The following is a 27786-nucleotide window of genomic DNA, read 5'->3' on the forward strand; positions in this document are numbered from 1 at the left end:
AATCGCCAATCCACCTAACCTGCATATCTTTGGACTATGGGAGGAAACCAGAGCGCCCGGAGGAAACCCACGCAGACACGGGGAGAACATGCAAACTCCACGCAGGGAGGACCCGGGAAGCGAACCCAGGTCCCCAGGTCTCCCAACTGTGAGGCAGCAGCGCTACCCACTACGCCACCGTGCCGCCCTGTTATAATACAGGCATATGAAAATATAATCTTTTGTTTTTTCCCCCCATAATCACTGAGCACTAATAGTGTAGTGTTTCAATTTATACTGCATATTATAGTTAATGTTTCCTTATTGTTAATGTGTGTAAATCTAGTGCACTATGATTTTGTTTTGCATTTTCCACTAAGCTGCTTTTTTCCCACATTTAGAAGAGTGATGGGAATGAGAACGTGCGAGTCCCGTTGTTTGTTCAGCGGTTCTAAAGGAGAAGTATGCTGTATTGAACCTCTACATTCTAAGGCAGAATTAAGAGATCACCCTATTGCACAGTACTCTCTGCTTGCTATGGCATCCTTAACAAAGGTATTTGTTTTTCTCCTTCATTGAAACATGTTATTTCACTATATGTTCCAGCACAAGCATCATTCAGCTAATTTAAACAGCTCAGAGTAATCTTCCCGGAAGAACTGCTATACCAGTCTGCATATCTATGGGGCTTTTGTACTTAATTTGATCCAATGTATTTAGTTTCAGATTAAATTTTATTTAAGTTGTTCATGTAACTGAATTTCCTGTTAATTTCATTCTGCATTTATTTGTGTACATAATAAGTATTATAAAAAGGGTAATACATATGATGGTATATTATTGTACAGTGCAATTGGTTATATTGTAAAATCTTCCATTGAGTGATTTCTTGCAGTATCACTAAAGTGAAATTTAAATGGAAATGCTGTATGGATCATTCCATACTGATTTATTGGTAATCTTCAAGCACAATTGATGGTAGGCTTATTTGTAACTTATATTTTTAATAGATTTAATACATTTGTAAACTTTTACATTGTATGTATTTTAAATTGCATTTTCTCACACCAAAAAAGGATAATTGTTTCTCAGTTTAGCAGCAACGGAACTAGTGATTTTGTGACAAAACCCTTAATATATTCTAGTTGAAGAACACATTTTAAATATACGATGAAACCCACTGTAGTAATTAATAAAAACAAGTGTGCTGCTTGCAGATTTGTCATTTAGCAGTTAGTTATCTTATTTCAGACAAGCATCCACATTCCAGCTCTAAGTAGTTGTATCAGGCTTATGAGAATTATTTTTTTTATACTGAGAAGACCCAGGAGTTGATTGCACTGCACTTCTGACATTTGGATCTGACTAATAAGGTATTTTATATTAATGTGCCACTACATATATAAACACTGAGAGATGAAATTAAAATGATCCAGTCAGTTAAATGGGTAAATCTTTAGTTTACAGGTTTCTCATTCCCTGTATATTTAGATGCACCTGGTGATTTTTTTTTGCCAAAGCTTGAAGGTGGATGTTTGTTTATGTGTGACCGTGAATGTTGCACATAGTTAGGGGCTACCTTGTGACTGAACGCTGACAGGTGGGCACTTATATTCTCATATGTCCAGTAGGAGAAATGTATAAAAGTTAGACTTATGCAACAAGTAATACCAGAAATATATATGCTAATATGGCTGAAGATGGGGTGCTTTATTTATGTTCTTCTTTTCTTGTGTGCATCATTCTGTTTTAATCAGGATGGATTCAGTGTCCATGACTCTCTTCTAGACTATATTCCACTGCTAAAGTTCAACCTTAAGATACTGCTTGGATTATAAGGGTATTTCATGTCTGTGTTGTGAACCACAGCTTAGGTAATGGAGACTAAACATAAAAGTAATTTGTATTAGAAACAAGACTGGTTTGTTTGGGAGTCAAATCTGATTGGCTTAGTCTGAATCGCAAACCCCCATCTGATTTATAATTTTCTTCGCAACTGCCAATGCTGTTCATCTCTACTCCACACTGACTTCACACTGTCCAGCTAATCCCAGTAGTAATTTACCCCTCATGGAGTTGGTTTTTATCCTTTTCTTCAGACTGGAATTTCTTCTGCTTTTTTTTTACTAGATAGTTTTTGAGTATATTCGGCACAGTACTGAGGAGAGTAATTGTGCTGCGCCCTTCCAGATGAACAAGAAAACCCTTAGGCCACAATAATCTGTACCATCCTTTATAGCTATCTGTTTTGTTACACATTTTTGTAACTGAACTACTGTCACTCTGTATTCCATCTAAGCAGCCATTCATTTCACTAAAACAAATCCATGGAATAAATGTAACTGAAAAAATCTAGACATCAAAGGCTGATAAGATATATTTAGCTTTATATTTAGAAAGGCAGCCCAGCATAATTAGGCAAGTTTCTGCAAACATAAGCTAGGCATGAAAACAGGAGTAGATGATTTTTGAAAATAATTAGAAAAACAACCCGATAAAAGGTAAAACTGTTATAGGGGACAGATAGATTATGGCAACTGCATCCATTTTGTGTCAACACTTCTAGAAAGCCTCAGTCAGTTGGTCTATGCCAGCCTACTTTAACATAGTCTGTATCTATGGTGTTGGTATAGATTGAGCATATAGATATGTGGGAAGGGCAGGTGCATCAAATAAAGTGGACATTAAGTGTATGGTTATGTTTGTAGAATTTTTACATTTCAACAGGAGGTTACAGTTGAACCAAAGTTTTGCTATAAATTTTGCCTCCATTGACCCACCTGTCCAGGTGAGGTTGGAAAATGCTTTCTACTGCAAACAGACAGACGATTTCAGTACTCATAAAGAACTTTATAATTGAGATAACTAACAGAGAGATGAATAAACATATAAACAATAATATATCTTAATAAGGACAAAAAAGATAATTACAGTGTTTTTAATTTTTTAGCCTACAAAAAATGACAAAAAGTATTACCTTTAGTTGGCAAGTGAGGTGTTTTTTATTCTGTATGTAGATGTTGTTGAAGCATTTGCTTCCTAAATATTAAAAAAAGCAAAAAGTCCATGTAGATTTGCATACATACAATGCATGCTGACATATTTCTCTGCATCAATATTTAAAATGTTACTTTCTCATTATCAGTATCTTAAGAGAGAGTTTTCTCTCCCATATTGAAAACTTAAAAGACTGATAGTTTTATTTGTTATGGTTTCCTACTTCTTTGCTCAGAGTCAAACTTTGGACGATACAAGGTTTTTTATTAATATTAGTAATATATTTTCCAGAAAATGAATTTCAGTGTGAATATGTCTCATTCAGTGATTATTTTTTATAATGTTTTATTCCTTGTTGTACCTTACAAAGTTTCAAATATCTAAAAGGCTCATTATGTAAATCTTCTTAAGTGTCCATCAGAAAAGAGACACTGCTAATAATGGTTCTTGTTTCAGATTTTATTAATTGGACTAAAGCCATCTCTGAAAGTGTGGATGACATTTCCTTATGGTAAGGTAAGTACAGTATCAAACAAAAACTTTGATTTACTTTTGATTTAATTTGTTCAGTTTTTAACGAGGGGCAGCACAGTGACGCAATGGTAGCGCTGCTACTTTGCAGTAAGGAGACCTGTGTTTGCTTCCTGGGTACTCCCTGCGTGGAGTTTGTATGTTCTCCCCGTGTCTGTGTGGGTTTCCTCTGGGTGCTCCGGTTTCCTCCCACAGTCCAAAGACATGCAGGTTAGGTGCATTGGTGATCCTAAATTGTCCCTAGTGTGTGTGTGTGTGTATGTGTGCGTGCCCTGTGGTGGGCTGGCGCCCTGCCCGTGATTTGTTCCTGCCTTGCGCCGTGTGCTGGCTGGGATTGGCTCCTGCAGACCCCCGTGACCCTGTGTCAGGATATAGCGGGTTGGAAAATGACTGACTGACAGTTTGTAATGAGTCAAAACTAGGCAGGAGGTCAAATTTAGGGATGAACTGCACCTAAAACACTGTGTTTATAGATTTATTTCACACTGCTTAATGTGTATACCTGAGCAAGTTGAGTAACCTGCTTGTAGTTCTTTTTAATAAAATAAGTTAAAATCATAGGTCACATCTTAATATGTGAAATGAAAATGGTAAGATTTTGACATTTAACTTCATTTTTTTTAAAGTATCCTTTAAAGTTTTTCTGAGCAAATTTTTGTGCCTCTTTTTGATAATTACCATTGTTGTTGGGTTTAGAAGTAAAGACGTTTAAAGTAACATAAAGTTGTGTTTCATTTCTGTCTCATTTGGTTTGTCTATTTAAAAAAAAAAAAATCTTCTTCCTCTGTCTCATGTATGTGCATGTTATCTCCTTGATAACTGTATTCTACTCTTAGTAATATTGCTCTTAATGTATTTATAAGCCACTGCCTCACTATTAAACCGGAAGGCATGAGTTTATTCAGTGCTAGCAGGAGCATGCAGGTGGCTGGTTGCTTGCGCTATAACAAGCTTGACCTGGTGGCGATCAAAGCACATGTACTGTGCAAGGCATGTACAGGGTCCACTGAGAAAAGAAGAGCGTTCATGGCTCACCTTGCAGAGGAACATTCTTTTCTCTGTATGTCCTGGAGTCCTGTGCAGACTGGGCAAGGTCGTGGGGGGGGAAATGTGGTCACTGATTACAATCGCAAGAAGGTACACGAATGAATATGAATAATATGAGTAATGTTGCGTCTGTGCCACAATGTTTTCCGAAATGTACTATAAAGTCATAAAATGAATAATTCCAAATATCTTATATACCTTTGCCTCTGTTTTTTTGTCAGTGTGGCTTGGACATCATGGGCCATAAGGTGCATACTAATTCAGCGTAAGCAGGAACAATCAATAAAATTGAATAAAAAAAATCAAGTGACAATGAGATACGAATAAGGCAGATTCGCCAGCGTTTGTGTGTCAGCTTTTATCCATCCAGATCAGAGAATTTCCAGTTCGATTGTCTCAAAACACCACCTACATGTACAGTTATTCCCAGTTTCAGATAAAAAGTAACAGCGTCAGATCCCTGGGGGGGTGGTAGTACGTATCATGATCATGACTGAGAGAATAAAACTGGAAAAAAAAAAAAAAAAAGTAACTTTTACAAGTACTATACATTTACAGTGGTTGTTACAGATGCAATTCAAATATATGTGTTTATTGTATAATTTTAACAATGAGAGCAACTCACTACTCAAAACGGTAAATATACGAGGCAGTCAGGATCGAACTGGGGGACTCTTGATCAGCAATTCCTACCGCTGCGCCACGGAAACTATTGTATCATCCTTGAACCTTTTGTGAAACTGTTTATTTGATCTCTGCACTTCAGGCTTTACACATTATGTAGTTTACAGTATGTCTACATTTTGTCATTTATTACTAAAATATAAAAAACGTTTGCTTTAACGATGTATTTTTTGGTTAAGTTAAATGCACTTTTTTTTGTTTAAAGACTATGTGCACTTTAGTTTGTATTGTTTAATGTATTTTTTTTATTGTGATGGTCACACTAATATAAAAACATCTGATTATTTTCAAATTCATATGTTTCACTGGTTGTTATTTTAATTTGATTATTATTAATTTTAATCGTGTTAATGCAGAGACATCAGGGTGACATTCACAGGTGGAGAGACGTGAGCAGATGAGGGTAAGACATGCACTGAAGCCCAGAACAGGATGTGCAACCACAGATCGCAGGCTTCAAAATAGTCAGTCATGAAATAATTGTGACTAATTGGGAAAAAAAATTGAACGATTAATCGACTACCAAAATAATCATTAGTTGCAGCCCAAGTGGTATTAATTGTTGCCCCCATCCTGCTGAATGCTCTCACTGCTGTATCAAGGACAGACTTGAGATCTTGTGGGGTGTTAAAAAACAAGAGCGCAGTCATTCGCATATTGCACCACAAGAACCTTCACTTTATGCAGTTTGGTAGTTGCCTGGAACATCCTAATATTGAAGAAGTTACCATCTATCCTGAAGTCTAGTGCTACACCGCTGCTGTCCTCGTTCTGTTTGTGAAGAAGGCGGGTGACTTATAAGAGTAAGATGTTAAAGAGCTCAGGTGTGAGCACACACCCCTACCTGACCCCTGCATGTACAGGGAAAGGGGAGAACTCTTGTTTTCCTATGGTCACCCAAGCAGTCATTCCATCGTTAAAGTGGCGGAGGATATTAACAAATTTGTTGAGCATCCAACCCAAAGGAGGGCACCCCACAAAATTTCTCTCTGGACAGTGTCGAAGGCTTTGGAAAGGTTGCCAAGAACAACATGAAGACCTATTTATGGCCTTTGTCACTTTTCCTGAAACTGTCGGGATGTGAAACCCATGCACCTGTTCTTACTGAACCCACACTGTGATTCAGGCAGTATTGATTCTTTAGCCAGGACCTTGCCAGCATCAGCAAGGAGCGATCTACCCCTACTGTTGCTACAGATGGCCCTGTTACCCTTGTTCTTATAAATAGTGACAATATTAGCATCCCTCCGTTGATGTTGGATGTTCTCGTCAGCCTAGACCTTGGTAATATATTGGTGTAGAGTCCATGTACAGAGGTATCTGCTCTGCTTTCACAGCTGTGTGGGTGGGTCATTCCATGTCAAATCAACCGGTTTTCCAGAAATCCCACGCACTTTCGTCTCAAAAAATTCTGAAAATAATACCAGGTGTACACATGTTATCTAGGAGACATCCTGTAAAGTTTATTTGATGTAAGATCAATACTTTCCAAGATATAGCTAATTTTTTGAGGGGAGAGGGGTGTCAAATTTGACATTATTTTTTCCTCGGTTTCACAAGATCATCTCTCAAGAACTAAACCACCTAGCAGTCTTACATTTTGCACACTGGCACGTTTTTAGGTATAGTACGTAACAAAATCAAAATGTTTGGTCCAGATGACACCCCTTGGTAAGAGCAGTCCTTCAAAAATGGGGAAAAATATTTTGCTGCTTTGGTTTTGCCATGTTTATTAGGCTTTCAGAAAGCATACTTCTAACTGATGCAGTCTGTTGATATTTTTCTTACATGTTTAGATACCTATGCAGGGTTTTTCAAAAGGTTATAAACCAACAAGAAACGGAGTTTGACCAGCAGACCTCAAGTGTTTAAAAAAAACAAAACATTTTGGGGCTAATTTTCACAACAGCTAAATGCACTGACATTTTAAAAATTACTTTTCCTGTATCCTACATGATTCCTTCTTTCTCAAAAAACAAGTCTTACTTTTCTTATGTGAATCTTTCATTTTTATTTTCCACTCTAAACATGGGTTACAGTAATCCCTCCTCCATCGCGGGGGTTGCGTTCCAGAGCCACCCGCGAAATAAGAAAATCCGCGAAGTAGAAACCATATGTTTATATGGTTATTTTTATATTGTCATGCTTGGGTCACAGATTTGTGCAGAAACACAGGAGGTTGTAGAGAGACAGGAACGTTATTCAAATTTTAAATAAGGAAAGTAAATATTCTGTTTTATGAGTAGTATTGTCAAAGATTTTTGCCAACTTCAGTAACAGTTAAACTACCATGAAATAAAAGGTATAATTCTGTTATCTAAAAATGTCTTCTGTTGCCAAAAATATAATAACAATACCCTAGCCTTGTTCATAACAATTGACTTTGTCAGATTTCGTTCTTATTCAAACTAAATAGATTGTGGACAGCCCTGTATAATTCAAAATAGTAGAGAGTTGCATCTTGTAGTGTACTTTGGCAGCACAGCCAGGTCTTGATGTGATTATTATCAAGTCAAGCATTTTAGTCCTGTAGTTTATACTGGCTTGATTCATGCCTTGAGCTAATGGAAAGCACAGACACTCTGAGTTCCTGAATGCTTTGAATATTTATTTTATAACTGCTTTCCAGGCACAGATATGTGGTCATTTAGTTAGTCTTCCAAGCCAAAACTTTGTTGTCCTGTTATTGGAAAAATGATTTAACATGCATTGTTTTAGCCTAAAACTAATGAAAAGTGTTCAATGTTTTCATTACCAGTGATTTCTTTTTATTTATTTATTTTTGCAGACTGATCCTGCTAGTGTTCCACTTTTAGCTTGGCACTTTGTAGCTGTTCAGAAGTCTGTGAACCCTATGTTGGCATTTTGTCGTGGTGATGTGGTACATTTTCTTTTAGTAAGTATTTCTGACGTATTTAAAAGTATTTATTGTTTAGGAACTAATGTTCTAAGTCTAGTGCCACCAATAGTAATTTTTTGGTTTCTTTTTAAGTACTTACTTAAATTAATGATCAATAATCAAAGTCCTTAAGCCTATATGGTTGTTTTTGAGTAATGATGGCTATTTTTAAGCAAATGAATATATGTATTTTATATTAATCTATCCTTATTTGGTATTTAAAACCAAATTATTTATCACTTGTTTACACACTTTTTTTTGGGTGTTTAAACTGTAAAGTGTTGTTAGCTTTTTTTTTTTTTTTTTAGCCAAAGGAAGGGAACTGACACTCTGTACTACAGGCATGTCAAACACGCGGCCCCTGGGCTGCATGCGGCCCGCAACAGAAATCTGTGCGGCCTGCATGACAGATCCTAGTTAGCACTGAACTTGTACAAAATGATTACTATCGTTTGTGATTGAATCATTCTGCATCTTCGGTGTTACTTATTGACTTTTTTTACTTCTGCCTTCTCACTAAAGCGCGTTTTCCCATGGCATTACGGTACCGGAAATGTCATCTGCTAGTATAGCTACGAGCCTTGACCAAAGTTAATGAGCCGCAGCGTCACATCTGAAGTGCTAGGCTGCAGCAGGGGTGGCCTTAGGCATGTGCAAACTGTGCACTTGCACAGTGCCGCCATATCCCAGGGGCTGCCATGCCAATATATATTGAATATAAAACAGAAAGAGAAAATAATGACACAGCTGACGGCAATGTGGCCGAAAAATATTGTGTTTCTTGTTAATTAGTACGCTGTATTTACAAATGTCGCTAGAGTAGGAGCAGTAAGCTATATGTAGTATTATAACGTTCTGCCGTAATGAGAATATCATGGGCCACCACTTGGTTTTCAAATTACGGACACGCGCATATAGAAGCGTGTCATGAGCACGAGGCGGCTATGCAGTGTTCGCAACGGATGTGGCCATCCGCCGTGCATAAGATACCGTATTAACATTGCCAGGCGAAGGGGCCACCGATTCTTTCTCTGCCCAGGGCCGCCACGAACCTATAGCCGCCCCTGCTAAGGCTACACTACTGACTGGGCTGCTGAGACTGGCCACTGGGCAGAACTGACCATCACGAATAGTAATAGCCCGCATATTTTCACATTTTTTTGCTCTAGTTTCATGTAATTTTGAGCTATTATTGTAACGAGCAATTAGTGTAGACTACAGCTAAATATCTGAAGTGGACGCGAGAAGTTGGTGAGTTGTTTATTAACATATTTTTGTGATTTTGAGTTTGTAAAATTATTGTAGGTCAGGTGGCTTTTTGCATATCGGCTTATTTCTATCTATCTATCTATTTTACAATATAAACTTTGAAGTAAACTTAGTAAAGTAAAATTTGATTTTTGGAGGATTTGTTTTCCAACTTGAATTACTGGGCAATGAATTCAGTGAGCATTTTCGTAATTTCAGTTCACACAAACGGGGCATTGCGCTGTTCTCTTACAACGTTGAGAATGCGCCTGAGAATATCCAAACGGAACTGATTGAAGTGCAGTCAGATTCTATTCTGAAGGCAAAATACAACGAAGTTGGTGTGCCAGGCTTGTATGCTTACCTGCCACCCTCGTATGTGCAGATCCGTAAGTTGGCATCGAGAGTACTGTCAATGTTCGGAAGCACTTACCTTTGTGAGCAATTGTTTTTGTTAATGAAAGCTACCAAAACCCCACATCGCTCAAGACTTACTGTCGAGCACCTTTCATCCCTCATAAAAGTTGCAGCTGCACAAGATTTCAAGCCTGATATTGAAGAACTGGTTACTAACAAGAGATGCCAAGTGTAGGGACAAAAGAAATAAATCTCACACTGTAAGGCTCCTATATAAGCAATGAATATAACATAATGAATATAATATAATAAGGACCTAGCTAAGAGGCTAAGACTCTTAATTCTACACTGTTGTATGGAGACTGTATGGAAATAAATTGCTTTTCTTTAAACTTTAAGTGTTACATTTTTAAAAGTTTTCAGTATTGGAAAGAAAGCTACAGTAACTTTGTATAATAGTATAATAGTATTTGTTACAGTGCGGCCCGCTGACGCACGTATGGCAGCCGAAGCGACCCACCAATGGTAGTGAGTTTGACATGCCTGCTGTACTGTGTTTCTTTTACTTAGGAATTAAATTTCAGCACTGGATGGCAAGAATTACATATATTAATAAACACATTAAGACATAATATTCTCAAACCCATTGTATTATCGTAGTATTTCCCTCTACTTACCCTTTACCTGTTTTCTCTCAAGGGTAAGTGTACTAGTCAAGTTCGTTATCGGGTTGGTCTACTGTTGCACTGTACACACACATACATAGCTATACGCATACACACAGACCCTAACCACAACAGTGCCCCATGAATGACACACACACACTGATTAACCTTTAGCACTTTAAACCACACAAGTGCTTTAGGAATAACACAGCCTGTCACTCAGGCCTTCAAGAGACTTACTTATTATCGGCACGAATAACATACAATGTTTTAATAATATCTCAGACCTAAATATTACTTCTGGTCTACAAGAATACATTTAAGCATACAAAGACTCGGCACTCTTGACTATAGGCCATTTATCAGCCAAGAATACTTTCTTTGCGTACTGTTCCCTACTATTGAGTGGAGCTCTCACTCTCAGCCTTAATAAACCTTGCAGCACAAAGGTAATGGCAAATCTCTGGCTGCACCAGGTGCACAAATAAATCTAACTTATTACTTCAGTCACTCTAGATATTAAGACAAAGCATAGAAAGTTAAAAAGCAGCATGGTATTTATTATAGGAATAATAATACCACCACTGGAATAAAGAATAATAGAAAATAGGACTGATAGAAAATTCTGGATTTATATAGTCTTTAGAAAAAGCTTACGAAAAAGTTACAGATGACAAGGATGAATGTCCAAGGGTGGCGTTTGATTTAGCAATCGATGTTCATGATGCTTTTCTGATGACCAGTCACGTCTTCGTCCATTCTTCTTCCTCCCTCCTTCCTTACTTCCCTACTCACTTCTCAGACGAGGCATATTATTCTAAAATTGTACCAGGGGGTTTTGCAAGATGTGATTGATAGATATTCTGATTGGCTGGCTGTCAATATGAAGAATTAATTCACTGTCCGTTTTCCCAAACAATGAAACGTTTTATGTTCTCTGAAGTGTCAGCAGATCTTCCTTTCCCAAGCTGTAAAATAATTAGATGTCCATCCTTTCTCAGGTTATAAAGTAATTCAGCCACCAGCATATCTTCCTTTGTTTGTTGGAACAGCTGTTTTAAAAGTGAGGTGTAACTGAGAAAAAAAGACATGCTTTGATTTGTCCTGAATGTAGTTCATCTGTTGTCTTGTCTTGAACAAAATATGATGGAAATATAAACCAAAAAGTACAGATTTTGTATCCCACAACACCCATCAAATCCAATACACATTCCCAGAGGCTCTGGAGAGTATCCAAGCAGGACTGGGTACAACGGATGAGACAGCCCAGGACAACACTCTAGTCAGTCACAGAGATTTTAACAAATGGCCAACCTTTATTTTATATACTGTAACACCTTTCTATATTTAAACATCAGCCTAAGGCAGTTTACAAGTGTAGATAGTTGCATAATGCATATGTACATGTTTTATACACTCAATGGCCAAAAGTTTGTGGACTCCTGACCATTACATTGATATCAGCTTGTTGAACATCCTATATCAAAACCAATTAATATGAAGTCTGTCACCACTTTGTGGCTGTAACAACCCCCACTCTTCTGGGACAGTTTTCCACAAGATTTATACTGTTGGCCTAGAAGGCCTTGCTCACAATTGATATTCCAGTTCATCCCAAAGGTATTCAGTATGTTTGAGGTCATGGCTGTGTTCAGAACACTGAAGTTCCTCCATACCAAACTCACCAAGCCATGGATTTATTGATCTGGGTTTGTACATAGGGGCACAGTCATGCTAGAATAGAAGAGGACTTTCCCCAAGCTGTTTCCACAAAGCTGGAAACTCACAGTTGTCCAAATTGTCTTTGTATGCTTTAGTATTAACAGTACCTTTCACTAGAACAAGGTGGCCTAACCCATACTCTGGGGAAACAGCCCCAGACCATTACTCCTTCTCCACCAAATTTTATAATAAGCAGTATACAGTAAAAAAAAGTTGTATTCCCCTGGCATCTGTCAAATCTAGATTCCTTTAGCCTGCTAGATAATGAGGCATGAGAACTTATTTCCACTGCTTCAGAGACCAATGGTGGCTTTGTAGGTTTGCATGGTCTCCCACTTAGTGACTGAGCTATTGTTGCTTCTAAATGCGTCCTCTTCACAGTAATAGCACTTGCATTTGACCAGGACAAATCTAGCACAGCAGAAGTTTCACATGCTAACTTCTTGCAAAAGTTTACGGGATCCCTTCGAGGTTGTTGGATATCATGACCGGCCTGTACACTGGTACTGTGAGTGCTGTGCAGAGTGGAGGCAGAATCTCTGTGTTTTTCTCAGTTGATTCTGGGGTTCGTCAGGGGTGTGTTCTTGATCCTACTCTGTTCAATGCTTGTATGGACTGGGTGTTGGGCAAAGTCATGGGTTCCAGCGGCTGTAGGGCATCTGTTGGTGAAGAAAGATCTTGACTTTGCTGTGTTCTTCGCGGATTCAATGGAGGATCTGATTGAGGCACTCGAGAGACTGAGTGAGAAGTCTGAGTGTCTGGGCTTGTGAGTGTCCTGTGTAAAAACCAAGATTCAGGCTTTTAATGACCTCTTGGGCACAGCCATCAGTAGTGTGTCTGTTTGCGGAGAGAGTGTCGACCGGTTTACTTACCTTGGCAATGACATTCATGTCTCTGGTGACTCTTCCTGTGAAGTCAGTAGATGGATTTGGAGAGTATGGGGGGGTCATGAGGTCTCTGGAAAGGGGTGTGTGGCTCTCCCGATATCTATGCAAAAGGACGAAGGTTCAAGTCTTTAGAGTCCTGGTGCTTCCTGTCTTGCTATATGGTTGCGAGACATGGACGCTATCCAGTGGCCTGAGACGAAGATTGGACTCCTTTGGTACCGTCTAACTTCCGGAAAATTCTTGGGTGCTGTTGGTTTGACTTTGTGTCGAATGAGTGGTTGCTCATAGAGTCCCAAATGAGGCACATTACCTGCATTGTGAGAGAGCGTCAGTTACGGCACTACGGCCATGTGACGCGTTTCCCTGACGGTGATCCAGCTCGTAAGATCCTCATTGTCGGGGACCCGAGTGGCTGGACCAGGCCAAAGGGTCGCCCACATAACACCTGGCTGCTTCAGATAGAGGGTCATTTCCGGAGGGTGGGACTTGGCCGCGTGTCTGCCTGGGGGGTTGCCAACCGGGATCCCAAGTTGTTTCGTCGTGTAGTGGGTGCGGCAACGCACTGTACCAGTGCTTGCTCCCCAACTTGACTTGATCATTTCCAAAACTACATGTGATTTTAAAAAAAAAAAAAAAAAAAAAAAAAAAATGTGAAAGCTCATAGAACATGTATTTGAACAGTATCAAAGTAAATGAGGTACAATCTGCAGTTATAAGAACATTGCTGGCTGAGTTAATTCCAGTTATAAGGCTAATTTGGGTAGAGTCCACAGACAAAAGCAATGGCAAGTATCTGATCACTTTCTTAATTATGTTTTGTTAACAACACCTTAGACTTTTTAAGTATGAATTCTGAAACAGTGATTGGCCCTTCAATTTAAATGTTTAATTTCACAGAGGCAACTTTTAATTTGGAGACAAATATGAACAAAAACAGATTAGGAAAATAATGACATTGCTGTTTGTGACATTTGACTTTTTTAATCGTTATGGCTTGTTGCTTAAATAAGTGAAAAAGCAAGTAGTCTGCAACCAACATCCATCATTCCTCCTAAAAATCCTGCTGAAATTCCTTCCTCACATCTACATAGTCACTACCATTTCTTGTTATTTTGTAGGAACCCTCACCAATAAGGTAAATTGAGATTTGGTTATAAGATGTGCATTTATAATAATGATTTTTTAATTTTTTTTTAGGTTAAAAAGGAAGAGTCTGGGGCAATACATGTCATCAAGCAAAAACAGCTACACTTATACTATGACATCATCAGTTTAATGGTATGTGTGTGAAAGCCTCATCCTGTCTTTGTTGTAAGGATTAAGATTGTGGCCTTAAAGTATATGTCTTTTTGTGGCAAGAGGATGGAAAATATTCCCAGAATTGATCAATACCACAAGAGTAGGGTGTAGTTACCAAATATGCTGCTAGACATCAGCAGGCTGCTGAGTAATATTGCACTGATTGATTGAATATGTATTTCTGGTGTTTATACTACAGTCATGCAAGTAACTTCAGCATTTTTTTTTCTTTTTTTATGTTATATTTTTAAGAGATAATGATCATCACATTTTTCTATATTGATGGTCTTGTTCATTAAGACTGTTTCCCCGATTACACTTTTAATAAGTGACGAACTGTTGAGGTGTCCAGGGGAAAACATCAGGAAAAATTCTTTGCCAGATCCTGCTCCCTGTGACTTTTTTTTTTTTTTTGTTCCATACAGTATTTATGGTGCCCTCCATAATGTTTGGAACAAAGACACATTTTTTCCTTAATTTACCCCTCGGCTCAACAGTTTTAAACTACAAATCAAACCATTCAAACATGTTTAAAGTGCACATTGCATTCTTTCATTCTAGGATATTTGCATACATTTCGGTTACACCATGTAGAAATGACAACACTTTTTATACATGGCCCCCAGTTTCATGGCACCTTAATGTGTGGCACAATTGGCATCAAGGTGTTTGTGATCACTCAGGTGTATTTCTTTGCATTATTAGTGCAGACATAAGATACCTAGGCTTGTTTCTGCCTTTTGAATGTGTAGTTGCCATTGTTCAATGAGGGCAAGAGCTGTGCCAATGAAAGACAAAAAGCCTTAAGACTGTAAAAAAGAATAAAACCATTAGAGACAATGAAAAACTTAGGGTTACCTACTGTAAATCCACTCTCTTGAATATCATTAAGTGGGAAGAACTCACTGGTGAGCTCAGTAATCACAAAGGGACTGGTAGGCCAAGACCTCCACTGCTGATAACAGAAGAATCCTGACTCTGGTAAAGAAAAAAAAATGAAATGCCTGTCCTGCAGATCAGAAACAGTCCTCAGGAGGCAGATGTGTATTTGTCAGAGACTACTACCCGCAGAAGATTTAATGAACAGATATGCAGAAGCCACACTGCAAGATGCTAACCACTAGTTAGCCACAAAAACAGGATGGCCAGATTATAGTTTGTGAAAAAGTACTTAAAAGAGCCTGCAGAATTCTGGAAAAAGGTCTTGGGAACAGAAAAGACAGATGATTGTGTATCTGAGTGATGGCAAGAGCAAAGTGTGGAGATGAAAAGGAACTGCCCAAGATCCGATGCATACTACCTCCTCTGTTAAACATGGTGGTGGGGATGTTATGGCATAGGCATGTATGGCTGCCACAGGTACTGACACACTTATCTTCACTGATGGTGTAACTGCTGACAGTAGTTGCACAGTGAATTCTGAGGTGTATTGAAATATCTTGCTTGCTCAAGTTCTAGTAAATTCCTCCAAATTAATTGGACAGTTCCTAATCCTACAACAAGATAATATCCCAAACATACTGCTAAGGCAACACAGGAGTTTTTCAAAATCCTGCTCGATATTTATACTGATAGGGACTGGGTAATGTGTTAGGAACACTAGAGGACGTCGGGCCCTTAGGCCACCCTCATTAAGTCTGTTTCTGATTGTTTGGTCAGAGACATTCACACCAGTGGCCTACTAGAGGTCATTTTGTAGGGCTCTGACAGTGCTCATCCTTGCCCAAAGGAGCAGATACCGGCCCTGCTGATGGGTTAAGGACCTTCTACGGCCCTATCCAGCTCTCCTAGAGTAACTGCCTGTCTCCTGGAATCTCCTCCATGCCCTTGAGACTGTGCTGGGAGACACAGCAAACTTTCTGGCAATTGCATATATTGATGTGCCATCCTGGAGAAGTTGGACTACCTATGCAACCTGTGTAGGGTCCAGGTATCGCGTTATGCTACCAGTAGTGACACTTACCGTAGTGAAAAAACAGTCCGAAAAGATGAGGGAAAAATATCAGTGGCCTCCACCTGTTAAACCATTTCTGTTTTGGAGGTAGTCTCATTGTTGCCCCTCTAGTGCACCTATTGTTAATTTCATTAACACCAAAGCAGCTGAAACTATTGATTAACAACCCTCTCTGCTACTTAACTGACCAGATCAATAGCCCAGAGGTTTCATTGACTTGATGCTATACTCTGATTAAAAAGTGTTCCTTTAATTATTTTAGCACTATATGCATATAGTGTAAAATATAATTTACACACACACACACACACATATATATATATATATATATTTTGTTTGGAGATCAGAAACGAGATGTATGAATATGGAAATCAGGCAAGAAGCTAATACTTCTTCATGGCATTGACCCTGGATATAACATCATCATCATCATCACTGATGATGTTAACATGTGCTTACTTGCAAAGAACCTGGTAAAATGCAGCTCAGTAAGAAAGGTATCTTTAAGTGCTCCCCAGCTGAGATGAAAGGGGTAACATTGTAAGTGTGAGTAGGACTGTATTGAGCTCCCTCTTGTACATTATTGTTGATTCAACATGTTGTGCTGTGTAGTATTTTCACCTTAATTGTTCTATAAGTAAGCTTTGTGCCTTTTTTAAACAGTGGATCAATACTAGGACTCTGGTGTTACTGGATAGTGCAGAGAAGATCCATGTTATTGACAGGCCAAGTCAAGAAGAGCTGGAGACCTTAGACATTGCTGAAGTCCAGCTCATCTATAACAGCAGTCACTTCAAATCTTTGGCGACGGGTGGAAATGTCAGCCAGGCACTGGTAAGATCTGTGTTTCAAACTGCTGTGTTTCAATTTCTAAAAACAAATTAATACCAGTGGAAATTGATTTATTAGAATTCAAGGTAGCAAAGGACATTTTTAAAAATACCAGTATTTCTCCGACTTGTAGAGAGTACTTTGAATTTTTTACATACATGCCTGACCTCCATGCAGCGCATTGCTGCTGTCTGGCATAGCTTAAAACATCAAGATTCCTTCTTTCTCAGAAGTGGTTTGTTTTATGCAGCCCTGAGAACTTATGAGGCATTTGCATATTTTTTCCTCTGCCAGACATTTTTTGATTCCATTAGTATTCATTTATAAGTGTATATTTTTGTGGAAACTATTTCTAGGACATGGTTATATCTGTTATACTATTCCTTTAATAGTCATACAGCAAAAGTAAGCTATAGCTGAAATGAATTTCATATGTATATGCAAAGTGCAGTGTGGGAACCTGATTTCTAATTTGTAACAACTACTTGTGTTTTTTGAAGGAGTTGTTTGTGAAACACACGAAGCTTGTTCACAGTCCCTCCTTTTTCAGGAGATGTCTGTGCTATGAAGGATGAAAATACTTGTCTAAATTTAGTCTGTACATTTGTTTGATGGCACATCATGTTTAAAGCCAAATTTACGGTTTTCAGTGGTTTGAGACACTTCACTTTGTTTTATTGTAGTTTAGCTCAGTTGCATAATCTGCCTAATTTCTCATTATTATTAATATTATTTTTTTTTAATCTTTTTTATGCAAGCCTCATGACATGCCACAGAAGTGCAGAATTCTGAGTGTTGCTTGTCACTTTGAACTTGTTATCGACATGCAGGTGTCCTTAGCTCTTTCAAAAAATGTAATGTTTTATAAAAACTGCAATGCAGTGTTTTCTGTTAAGATTTATTGTTATGTGTAGAAACTAAAATGGAACTAATATCAGTCTCTGATATACAGTATTGGGCTGAAAGTTCATCTCTGTATATGCATCTGTATCGATTGAACCGGTACCAATATTAGGCTAAGACTCTCCAAAGCAAAGCAGATTTATTAGATTATTTTTCCAGTGTAAAAGACCTCTGTTTGAAAAGCCAATCCCCTTGACTGATATGCACAATGAAGGTAAATGAATTAAGCCTTAACAATGTACATTCTAAACAGTTCCATATGCTGACCTTCACCCACATTCATCATCCTCAAGACTGACAATAAGGCAAAATTTTACAGAGGATGCATAAAGTCAGTCATGTACTTACTGTCATACTTGAAGTTCACAGTTTTCCTGTTAAAATTCTGTATTCCATGTTTTTCTATGTTTCCCTCACTTTCCAAATGGCTGCTACACAGCTTACTCCTAGTGTTACAAAGGTTTTCACATTTCACTAAGATCGTCTTTGTTTCAAAGCCTGGGTGCTTTATCCATTGGAAAACAGCAGATGTTTCACTTTCAAACGGCTACAAATTTCACATTTGTCTTTGTATGTCTCAGCGATTGCTTTAATAGAGAACTTTCATTCTGAGACTTGTTATATAAGTATTCACCATTATTCCAGTGTTTGTTTTCTTCTCAAAGTGACCTGCATCATAATGCAGATAATTATTCACTCTGATTTTTAAAATGCCCCTTCTGTCAGCTTTTGACAGAGCAGATGTTTGTTTTTTCTAAGGCATAAGAGACTTGCCACTACTTTGCAGTGGTGCTTGATAAAAGGGTTTGTTGTCAATAAAAGCACACCAACCTGCTGTGTCTATACTCTTTAAGTTTAAAATTGTGAGAAGTGCAAGGTAGAAAGATCATTGTGCAGTCAGATCACATGTGTAAGACTGGCTGCAGTGACAAAGATGCATGGCGTCCCTCAGACAAAGTGCTTAGATCAGCAGTTTGGCTCAAAGAAAATTTGATGTTAATTCTCCAACAGAAACAGAAGATTATATTTGAAAACAACTGTGTTTGTATTTTCTCAGATTTCTCTCCTTCAACAGCTGCCAAACAATCTGTATTCTACAGCATTAAACAGTGCTTATGCAAAGCTGAAATAAGATATGGCCCTTGTTTCCAGCTAAACTGAAAGTGATTGTTACTTGCCAATTCTATATCTTTAGTTCTCCCGAAGAATCAAAAAAAGGGCTAAATAGATGATTCCAATATCCTTTAAAATATGAACGTGAGTCATATTGTGTCTTGGTAAATCAGGAAAAGTAGGAAAGTAGCCGACACCATGATGGCTACCCAGTGGAGTTTTATAAAAAATAATTTTTGAACTATGTTAGCTCCATTGTTATTAGCAATCTATATAGAAACTAGGGACAACAAAATTAAACCTCAAACTTTTTACCAAGCATTAATTACTGTCTTTCCAATGAAAATAATGACTTACGCCAGTGTGCATTATATAGACCAATTTCTCTTCTGAATAATGATGTTAAGATACTCTTCAAAATTCTGTCTAGAAGGATTGAGAAAGTGCTTCCTTATGTAATTGCGTGTATTTGGTTTGCAAACACTTTAAACAAATAAGGTGCTTTTTAACAGCAGTATTCCCTTTACATAGTAGCAGTTAAAATGTTTCTTGTAAATCTCAACTTAAACATTAATGTAATCAAATATAAAACCAAAGCTATTTGCCACTGCCAGGGCGTTAACGTTTTATCTAGTTTGTTATAGAAACACAAGTTACCCTCAGAGTCCAGAGTCATGATCACAACATTATAACAGGCACCTTCTGAACAACAGCAAGTTAGCATTTCTAAATCTGTTTTCTTTCTTATCTGTACAGATACCAGCAGAAACTTTTTCTTTTACCAGGGAGCAGTATAAACAATCTATGTTCAGTAGCAACTGTTTGAGGGCTAATATTTTTTCCAAAAAACTCAGTTTTCTGAAAAGCGCACAAAGCACACAAACCAATATAAAATGTCTGTTGCTGCCTGTTGTGCTTGCTGTTGGTGCCTGTTTGCAGTTTGCGGCAGCAGCGGCTGCGCAGAGGGTGGTTCAATGGCAAGCAGGAATGCACGGTGGGCTGGCTGCCTTGCTGTCTTTGTGAGACAGGTGTGCGGGGGTGGCAGTTGCAGTGAGAAGCAATATGGTTTGTACCTCCTGTCATTGTGTCTGTCCTCCCAGACGAACGTTGCCATAGGTGCATCAGCTACACAAACATGTTCAGCACCACGATCAGCTGGGGACTGATCAGAAGACGCCGGTATCTCACTTTCGTTTTCAATATATACATCTCCAGATCACTTGCATCAAAATCAGAGTCTGACAAATCAGAGTCCGATTCAGTGATAATACGAAAAAGTCATCCACGAATTATTTTGCTTTGAGCATTCACTTTGGTATCACTCCACATGCCATTTTAGAAGCGGTTTGCCCTTTGCTACTCATGCATGCGCAGGGAATCGAGGTCAAATCAACAAAGCTAACTTTCCTTCTAGCAAAAGTGTGTTGAAAAGTGCTGTAGCAAGAAGATCACTGAAATCTATCAATCGCCAGCAAGACTGAGGCTTTCAAAATAATAATAACAAAATCTGCGTTAACGCAATAAAAAACTTGCCCAGCCCTAATTAATATATCTATATTACTAAACCACAGTTTAATTTATGCACAGACGGCGCACGCACCGCATGCGCACTGCGCCTCAGAGTCAAACCCAGCGGCTTCCCAAAGTCAGTAGGTGGCGCCCAAACAACACAACCTGTGAACTAAATCTGCTCTAATCCACTGTGCCAGCGGTCTGTTTCAGCAGAGGCAAAGGAGTCATGGCTCCAAATGGAAAGAGCTCAATGATTTGTAATACACAACCGAGCCCGTAGTTCCCAGAGTCAGTGCGTGGCGCCCAAACACCACAACCTGCAAACTACACCTGCTCTAATCCACTGTGCCAGCAGTCAGTGTATGTAAGTTGGAGTATGCTTCCTAACAGTAAACGACTTCTACCTAACGACACAGCCACAGAACAACAAAGACGAGACCGCATGGATAAAAACAATACACGGAGGCTCCTATGACGCGCTTCAGTCACACCAGAAATAAAGATGTCACGGCTCCACAATGAAAGAGCTCAACTAACAGAAATACAAAACGAGCCTGTATGGATTAGGTTTATGTAATTAAATGAAAACCGCATATAAAACCTTCGTCAACAAGTTGCCATGGTGACATATTTAAACATTCATAACTAGACACCTCATGACTATCAGAATCGTACGTCAACGTCACTGCCATATTGTGAGTGGCACTGCTGTGGAGTGAAGTAATGAATAATGTGCTGCTTGGGATTGTACAAACCGCTGTATGCTCCAAACCAGATTCCGGGGGATTACATTTCATAGGTAAGGCTGAACAATTGTTTTGGTTATATTTGGCCGTTAGAAAATCCCGTTTTATAATCTTTACTTTAGCTAAGCTAGCAAAGCTATGCATTTATGTGCTCAAGTGAGCCTCCAAACAACGTTTTGGCTGAACGTATTTAGTCACTATGTAGATTGTTGTTAGCTGTTAACATGTCTCAAACCTGATGATATTTTTTCTCAAGGAGCACATTGAGGAAACACAGTTTGAAATTGACAACCATCATTTTACGCTCATGTCTTTAGTTGTGTCTGTCTTCCACAAACTAAGGCTGCACCATATTGCCACACTGAATACTCTCAAAGTACAAGATCTGAGTGAGCGAGAAGAGTGTAAGTCTGGAGGAGATCAGTGAAGTTGTGGAGAGCTTTAAATGTTAAGAGCGGTATTTAGTATTGTGTTCTGTAGTTAACTGGGAGCCAGTGAAGTTGAGAGAGAATAGGTGTAATATGTTCAGTGGATTTACAACAGCAGGATATTATCCTGGCAGCAGAATTTTGAAGAAGTTCTAAGCTATTGATAAGTTTTTGTGGGATGCCAGATAGAATACCATTACAGTAATCTATACATGACGTGACTCGGGCATTAAACAATACTTCAGTACTATGTTGCGTAAGAACAGGAAAAAGTCTGGAAATGTGTCGAAGATAGAAGAAGGCAGTCCCCGAAATGTTACTTATATGGGAGGAATGGTTAATAATAATAATAATAATTATAATTATTATTATTTAATAATTGCCATTATTAGTGTATAAATAGATATAAATAACTGCATTTAAATGATTCGCCAAAATCTGTTGTATGTAAACGATACTGTTTTAAACGTTGTTTTTTCATCAGAAAACCCGGTGTCCACGTCTACCTGTATTAGTTTAAATAGCACTTTTGCCACTCGCAATAAGGCTGACGTGTCGTGTCTACTGGGAAACACAGTGAATGTGGCGTCTATCTGTATATGTGTATGTATTTAAACTTGAGGTAGTGGTGACTACTGACAGTGCCAGCAGTCAGCTTACTCCACAGTGCCTCCGGTCAGGGGTTCAATTATGATTCCTAACAGCAAATGACTTCTAGCTAACAACACACCCATAGAAAAACAGAAACGAGACTGCATGGATAAAAACAATGAACGAAGGCGCCTACAATGCGCTTCTCAAACACCGGAGCCAAACGAGCCATGACTCCAAAAAGACACATCTTTACTACAAATATATTTATTTCATTAAATGAAATCTTTCCCACGACGCTCCCACCCTCCATGATCTTACATCCCTACAAAGATTGGAGGGAACAGAAAGTAATGGCCATTCTTGGATTTGCGATTCTTTAGAGAATCGGGGGTTTACTGGTATTATATATTATATATATTTTATATATATATATATTTTTTTTATATATTTGTTGTCACGCACATGCGCTTGGGGAGCTGCGGAAAAACCCGATGAGCAGCATAACACATCCTGCCAGGGGATTAAGGCGGGGTACTAACCTTTCTTTCTCTTGTTCCCACAGAAAATCAGAAACAGCACCGCCATAACTCTATCCTGGACGCACTAAAACCACGCTCTGCTACTTCCGCATTCCATCCCTTCCTCTGGTCTCGCCTCGATGACGTCACAGCTCCCATAAACCACTTCGGTTCCTCCCAGCATTCCAGTTACCAGTTTCCGGTCCCACCTTATTTAAGTTCCCCCTATGCAAAAGGACAGGGTTCTTTGTAATGGCCAGATGTCAAAACATTGACCGTATTTTTTGTTTATTAATAATTTCTGTACAGTGTACGGGGCCGGAAACCCCAAACCTTTGTACGTTTCCTGTCTCATTATTACAATATATATATGGTGACAGGGGGCGCTCTCACTCCCTTGAACCCTCAGACAATGTGTCAGACACCAGGTAAAAAGTCCAATAATTATTTATTATAATAATGCTGTGCACAAAGCACCCTAAACTCCACAATACTCAATAAACCATAAACAACACACTCGCCCGTCTGGGATCTCTCACAGTCCTTTAGAGTCCTTGACCTGGAAGTGCTTCTGAACCCTCAGTCAATGTGATTATCCAACACTTCAGGGTCAGGTAAAAACTCTTCTTCTTTATCCCGGAAGTACGCCATTCCCTCTGTCGCCGTGACTAAGACGTACTTCCGGGTTATAGGTGAAACCAAAGTCTCTGGGCCTTCCTGCAGCGTCCCCTGGAGGCCCCCATGGTATCCAGCAGGGCTGTGATGAAAAACTCCACTGTCCATGATGCCCTGCTGGAACTCGGGGCACCTCTATGTTGCATGCAGGGCTCCACCTGGCGGCCTGGGGGTATTGGCCGGAATGAAAGGCCGGCCATATCCCACAGTACTCTCCCCCCAGCGAAGAACCATGGTTCGAAGCGGCCAGCCCCGCAAGGGACGTCTTCCTCCAGGAGGTGTTACTGGTCGGGCCTTGGCACTGTCCTGAGTCATCTTATCCCCTGGCCCCCGAGGACAACTTCGCCAAATGTGGCCCGGCCGGCGGCATACGTAGCACAGCCGCCGCCCCCGTTTGTATTCCTCTGCGAGATTGGAAGCATTTCGGAACCTCGGGCTCCGCCCCATTATTAGCTGAGGAGATTTCCACGGCCGGCCTTGAGCTTTCAAGTCCCTTTTCTATTTTGTCAGGAGACCCCCGTTTCTCATTTGGGATCTCCCGTTTAATCTGGGGTTTATTTACAGTCTGAGTCTCTCTATTAGCCAGAGAGAGAACCTTCACTGTTTGAACCCCTTTTGATTTCAATAGGACCGGCATCGGTGTCTTCAGGATCGGATCGTTCCGGGAGACAGCAACATCCAGCTGCTCCGGCTCGATCGACCCTTCCACCAAGCCAACGGTCATCGTTTCCACCTCTCTTGTAGGGCTCGCAGCTACTTGGCACCTGCTATGGATTAGACGTGGGCCCGTGTCACTCTGCGTCCTTATTCCATTATATAGGTACCAGTATTACTCACCTGTACCGGCAAATCAAGTAATATGGGAGGCTCCTGATCAAACTGCCGCAGGTAATCTTCCACCTTTCTTAAAGACGCTTCGGCTGCTGCTCCCAAGTCCCCGACGATCATCTCAATGCTCGTCAGGACCTGCAAGAAACTTCGTACGGGCTCGATTAGTTTCTCAACTTCCTATAATATATACCATATTTACTCGTGCAAGACGCGCACCCTAATTTTTACAAAGAAAATCACGAAAAAACTTTGCCCCGTGTACGACGCGCGTTGTGATTGTATAGGAAGAGTTTAGGGCACGTTTTCCGCAAAATGCCCTTCTGTTTTTGTTGCATGACAAAAGAGCGAGCGAATTCTGCAGACAACACCCCATAATGACAATGTGAAAAAAGTTTACTTGAGGTTTTTGCAAATTTATTAAAAATAAAAAAACTGAGAAATCACAAGTACATAAGTATTCACAGCCTTTGCTCAATACTTTGTCGATGCACCTTTGGCAGCCATTACAGCCTCAAGTCTTGTTGAATATGATGCCACAAGCTTGGCACACCTATCCTTGGCCAGTTTCGCCAATTCCTCTTTGCAGCACCTCTCAAGCTCCATCAGGTTGGATGGGAAGCGTCGGTGCACAGCCATTTTAAGATCTCTCCAGAGATGTTCAGTTGGATTCAAGTCTGGGCTCTGGCTGGGCCACTCAAGGACATTCACAGTTGTCCTGAAGCCACTCCTTTGATATCTTGGCTGTGTGCTTAGGGTCGTTGTCCTGCTGAAAGATGAACCGTCGCCCCAGTCTGAGGTCAAGAGCGCTCTGGAGCAGGTTTTCATCCAGGATGTCTCTGTACATTGCTGCAGTCATCTTTCCCTTTATCCTGACTAGTCTCCCAGTTCCTGCCGCTGAAAAACATCCCCACAGCATGATGCTGCCACCACCATGCTTCACTGTAGGGATGGTGCCAGGTTTCCTCCAAACGTGACGCCTGGCATTCACACCGAAGAGTTCAATCTTTGTCTCATCAGACCAGAGAATTTTCTTTCTCATGGTCTGAGAGTCCTTCAGGTGCCTTTTGGCAAACTCCAGGTGGGCTGCCATGTGCCTTTTACTAAGGAGTGGCTTCTGTCTGGCCACTCTACCATACAGGCCTGATTGGTGGATTGCTGCAGAGATGGTTGTCCTTCTGGAAGGTTCTCCTCTCCCCACAGAGGACCTCTGGAGCTCTGTCAGAGTGACCATCGGGTTCTTGGTCACCTCCCTGACTAAGGCCCTTCTCCCTCTATCGCTCAGTTTAGATTGCCAGCCAGCTCTAGGAAGAGTCCTGGTGGTTTCGAACTTCTTCCACTTATGGATGATGGAGGCCACTGTGCTCATTGGCACCTTCAAAGCAGCAGAAATTTTTCTGTAACTTTCCCCAGATATGTGCCTCGAAACAATCCTGTCTCGGAGGTCTACAGACAATTCCTTTGACTTCATGCTTGGTTTGTGCTCTGACATGAACTGTCAAATGTGGGACCTTATATAGACAGTTGTGTGCCTTTCCAAATCATGTCCAGTCAACTGAATTTACCACAGGTGGACTCCAATTAAACTGCAGAAACATCTCAAGGATGATCAGGGGAAACAGGATGCACCTGAGCTCAATTTTGAGCTTCATGGCAAAGGCTGTGAATACTTATGTACATGTGATTTCTCAGTTTTTTTATTTTTAATAAATTTGCAAAAACCTCAAGTAAACTTTTTTCACGATGTCATTATGGGGTGTTGTGTGTAGAATTCTGAGGAAAAAAATGAATTTAATCCATTCTGGAATAAGGCTGTAATATAACAAAATGTGGAAAAAGTGATGCGCTGTGAATACTTTCCGGATGCACTGTACATAGGACAAACTTCCAAAAGAATCGCAACATGAATACAATGAACATCGCAACGCCGTCAGAAGAAAGGACTCACGATCACTGATCTACACGCATACTAAATCAACAGGACATACATTTAAATGGGACAATGTAGAAGTAAGATTTAAGGCCAGTACCAAAAGTGCTGGCCGAATCTTGGCTATCAAATGAGAACGCCATCAACAGACATTTGGACATAAATCCAGCATATGCAAACTTCAGAAGAACATGTTCATAATAAATAAAATAAAATCTTTACAAGCAATAACCCCCCCTTTCACACTGACTTAACCCCCTCCCCACCTCCACTACATAATTTTTTGCTATATATTGCCTTTGATTCTTGTAAGTCTAAGCATTATCCTCTGATGAAGGCCCCTGGTAGGGGCTGAAAGCTCAGGAATAAAAACTACTTTATGATACGTGATTCATTTTCTCCCTTTGTGGATCTCCAGCTGCAAATATGACCTTCTCTCTCTCTCTCTCTCTCTCTCTCTCTCTCTCACTATATCTATATATATATATATATATATATATATATATATATATATATATATATACAGTGGTGTGAAAAACTATTTGCCCCCTTCCTGATTTCTTATTCTTTTGCATGTTTGTCACACAAAATGTTTCTGATCATCAAACACATTTAACCATTAGTCAGATATAACACAAGTAAACACAAAATGCAGTTTGTAAATGGTGGTTTTTATTATTTAGGGAGAAAAAAAAATCCAAACCTACATGGCCCTGTGTGAAAAAGTAATTGCCCCCTGAACCTAATAACTGGTTGGGCCACCCTTAGCAGCAATAACTGCAATCAAGCGTTTGCGATAACTTGCAATGAGTCTTTTACAGCGCTCTGGAGGAATCTTGGCCCACTCATCTTTGCAAAATTGTTGTAATTCAGCTTTATTTGAGGGTTTTCTAGCATGAACCGCCTTTTTAAGGTCATGCCATAGCATCTCAATTGGATTCAGGTCAGGACTTTGACTAGGCCACTCCAAAGTCTTCATTTTGTTTTTCTTCAGCCATTCAGAGGTGGATTTGCTGGTGTGTTTTGGGTCATTGTCCTGTTGCAGCACCCAAGATCGCTTCAGCTTGAGTTGATGAACAGATGGCCGGACATTCTCCTTCAGGATTTTTTGGTAGACAGTAGAATTCATGGTTCCATCTATCACAGCAAGCCTTCCAGGTCCTGAAGCAGCAAAACAACCCCAGACCATCACACTACCACCACCATATTTTACTGTTGGTATGATGTTCTTTTTCTGAAATGCTGTGTTCCTTTTACGCCAGATGTAACGGGACATTTGCCTTCCAAAAAGTTCAACTTTTGACTCATCAGTCCACAAGGTATTTTCCCAAAAGTCTTGGCAATCATTGAGATGTTTCTTAGCAAAATTGAGACAAGCCCTAATGTTCTTTTTGCTTAACAGTGGTTTGCGTCTTGGAAATCTGCCATGCAGGCCGTTT

General features: G+C 39.7%; 1 protein-coding gene across 1 annotated transcript in view; it reads left to right on the forward strand.

Moving 5' to 3' along the window:
• The window catches only part of vps8 (VPS8 subunit of CORVET complex), an 893492-nt gene that overhangs the window by 300392 nt on the left and 565314 nt on the right, over positions 1–27786 (forward strand). Inside the window, exons 10-14 of the mRNA XM_051931263.1 lie at positions 381–534; positions 3433–3492; positions 8027–8134; positions 14214–14294; positions 16933–17103. Coding sequence (XP_051787223.1) covers positions 381–534; positions 3433–3492; positions 8027–8134; positions 14214–14294; positions 16933–17103 — 574 coding nt within the window. The remainder of the gene's footprint in view (positions 1–380; positions 535–3432; positions 3493–8026; positions 8135–14213; positions 14295–16932; positions 17104–27786) is intronic.

This window comes from Erpetoichthys calabaricus, chromosome 8 (assembly GCF_900747795.2).
Source record: "Erpetoichthys calabaricus chromosome 8, fErpCal1.3, whole genome shotgun sequence".
In the NCBI taxonomy this organism is placed as follows: Eukaryota; Metazoa; Chordata; class Cladistia; order Polypteriformes; family Polypteridae; genus Erpetoichthys; species Erpetoichthys calabaricus.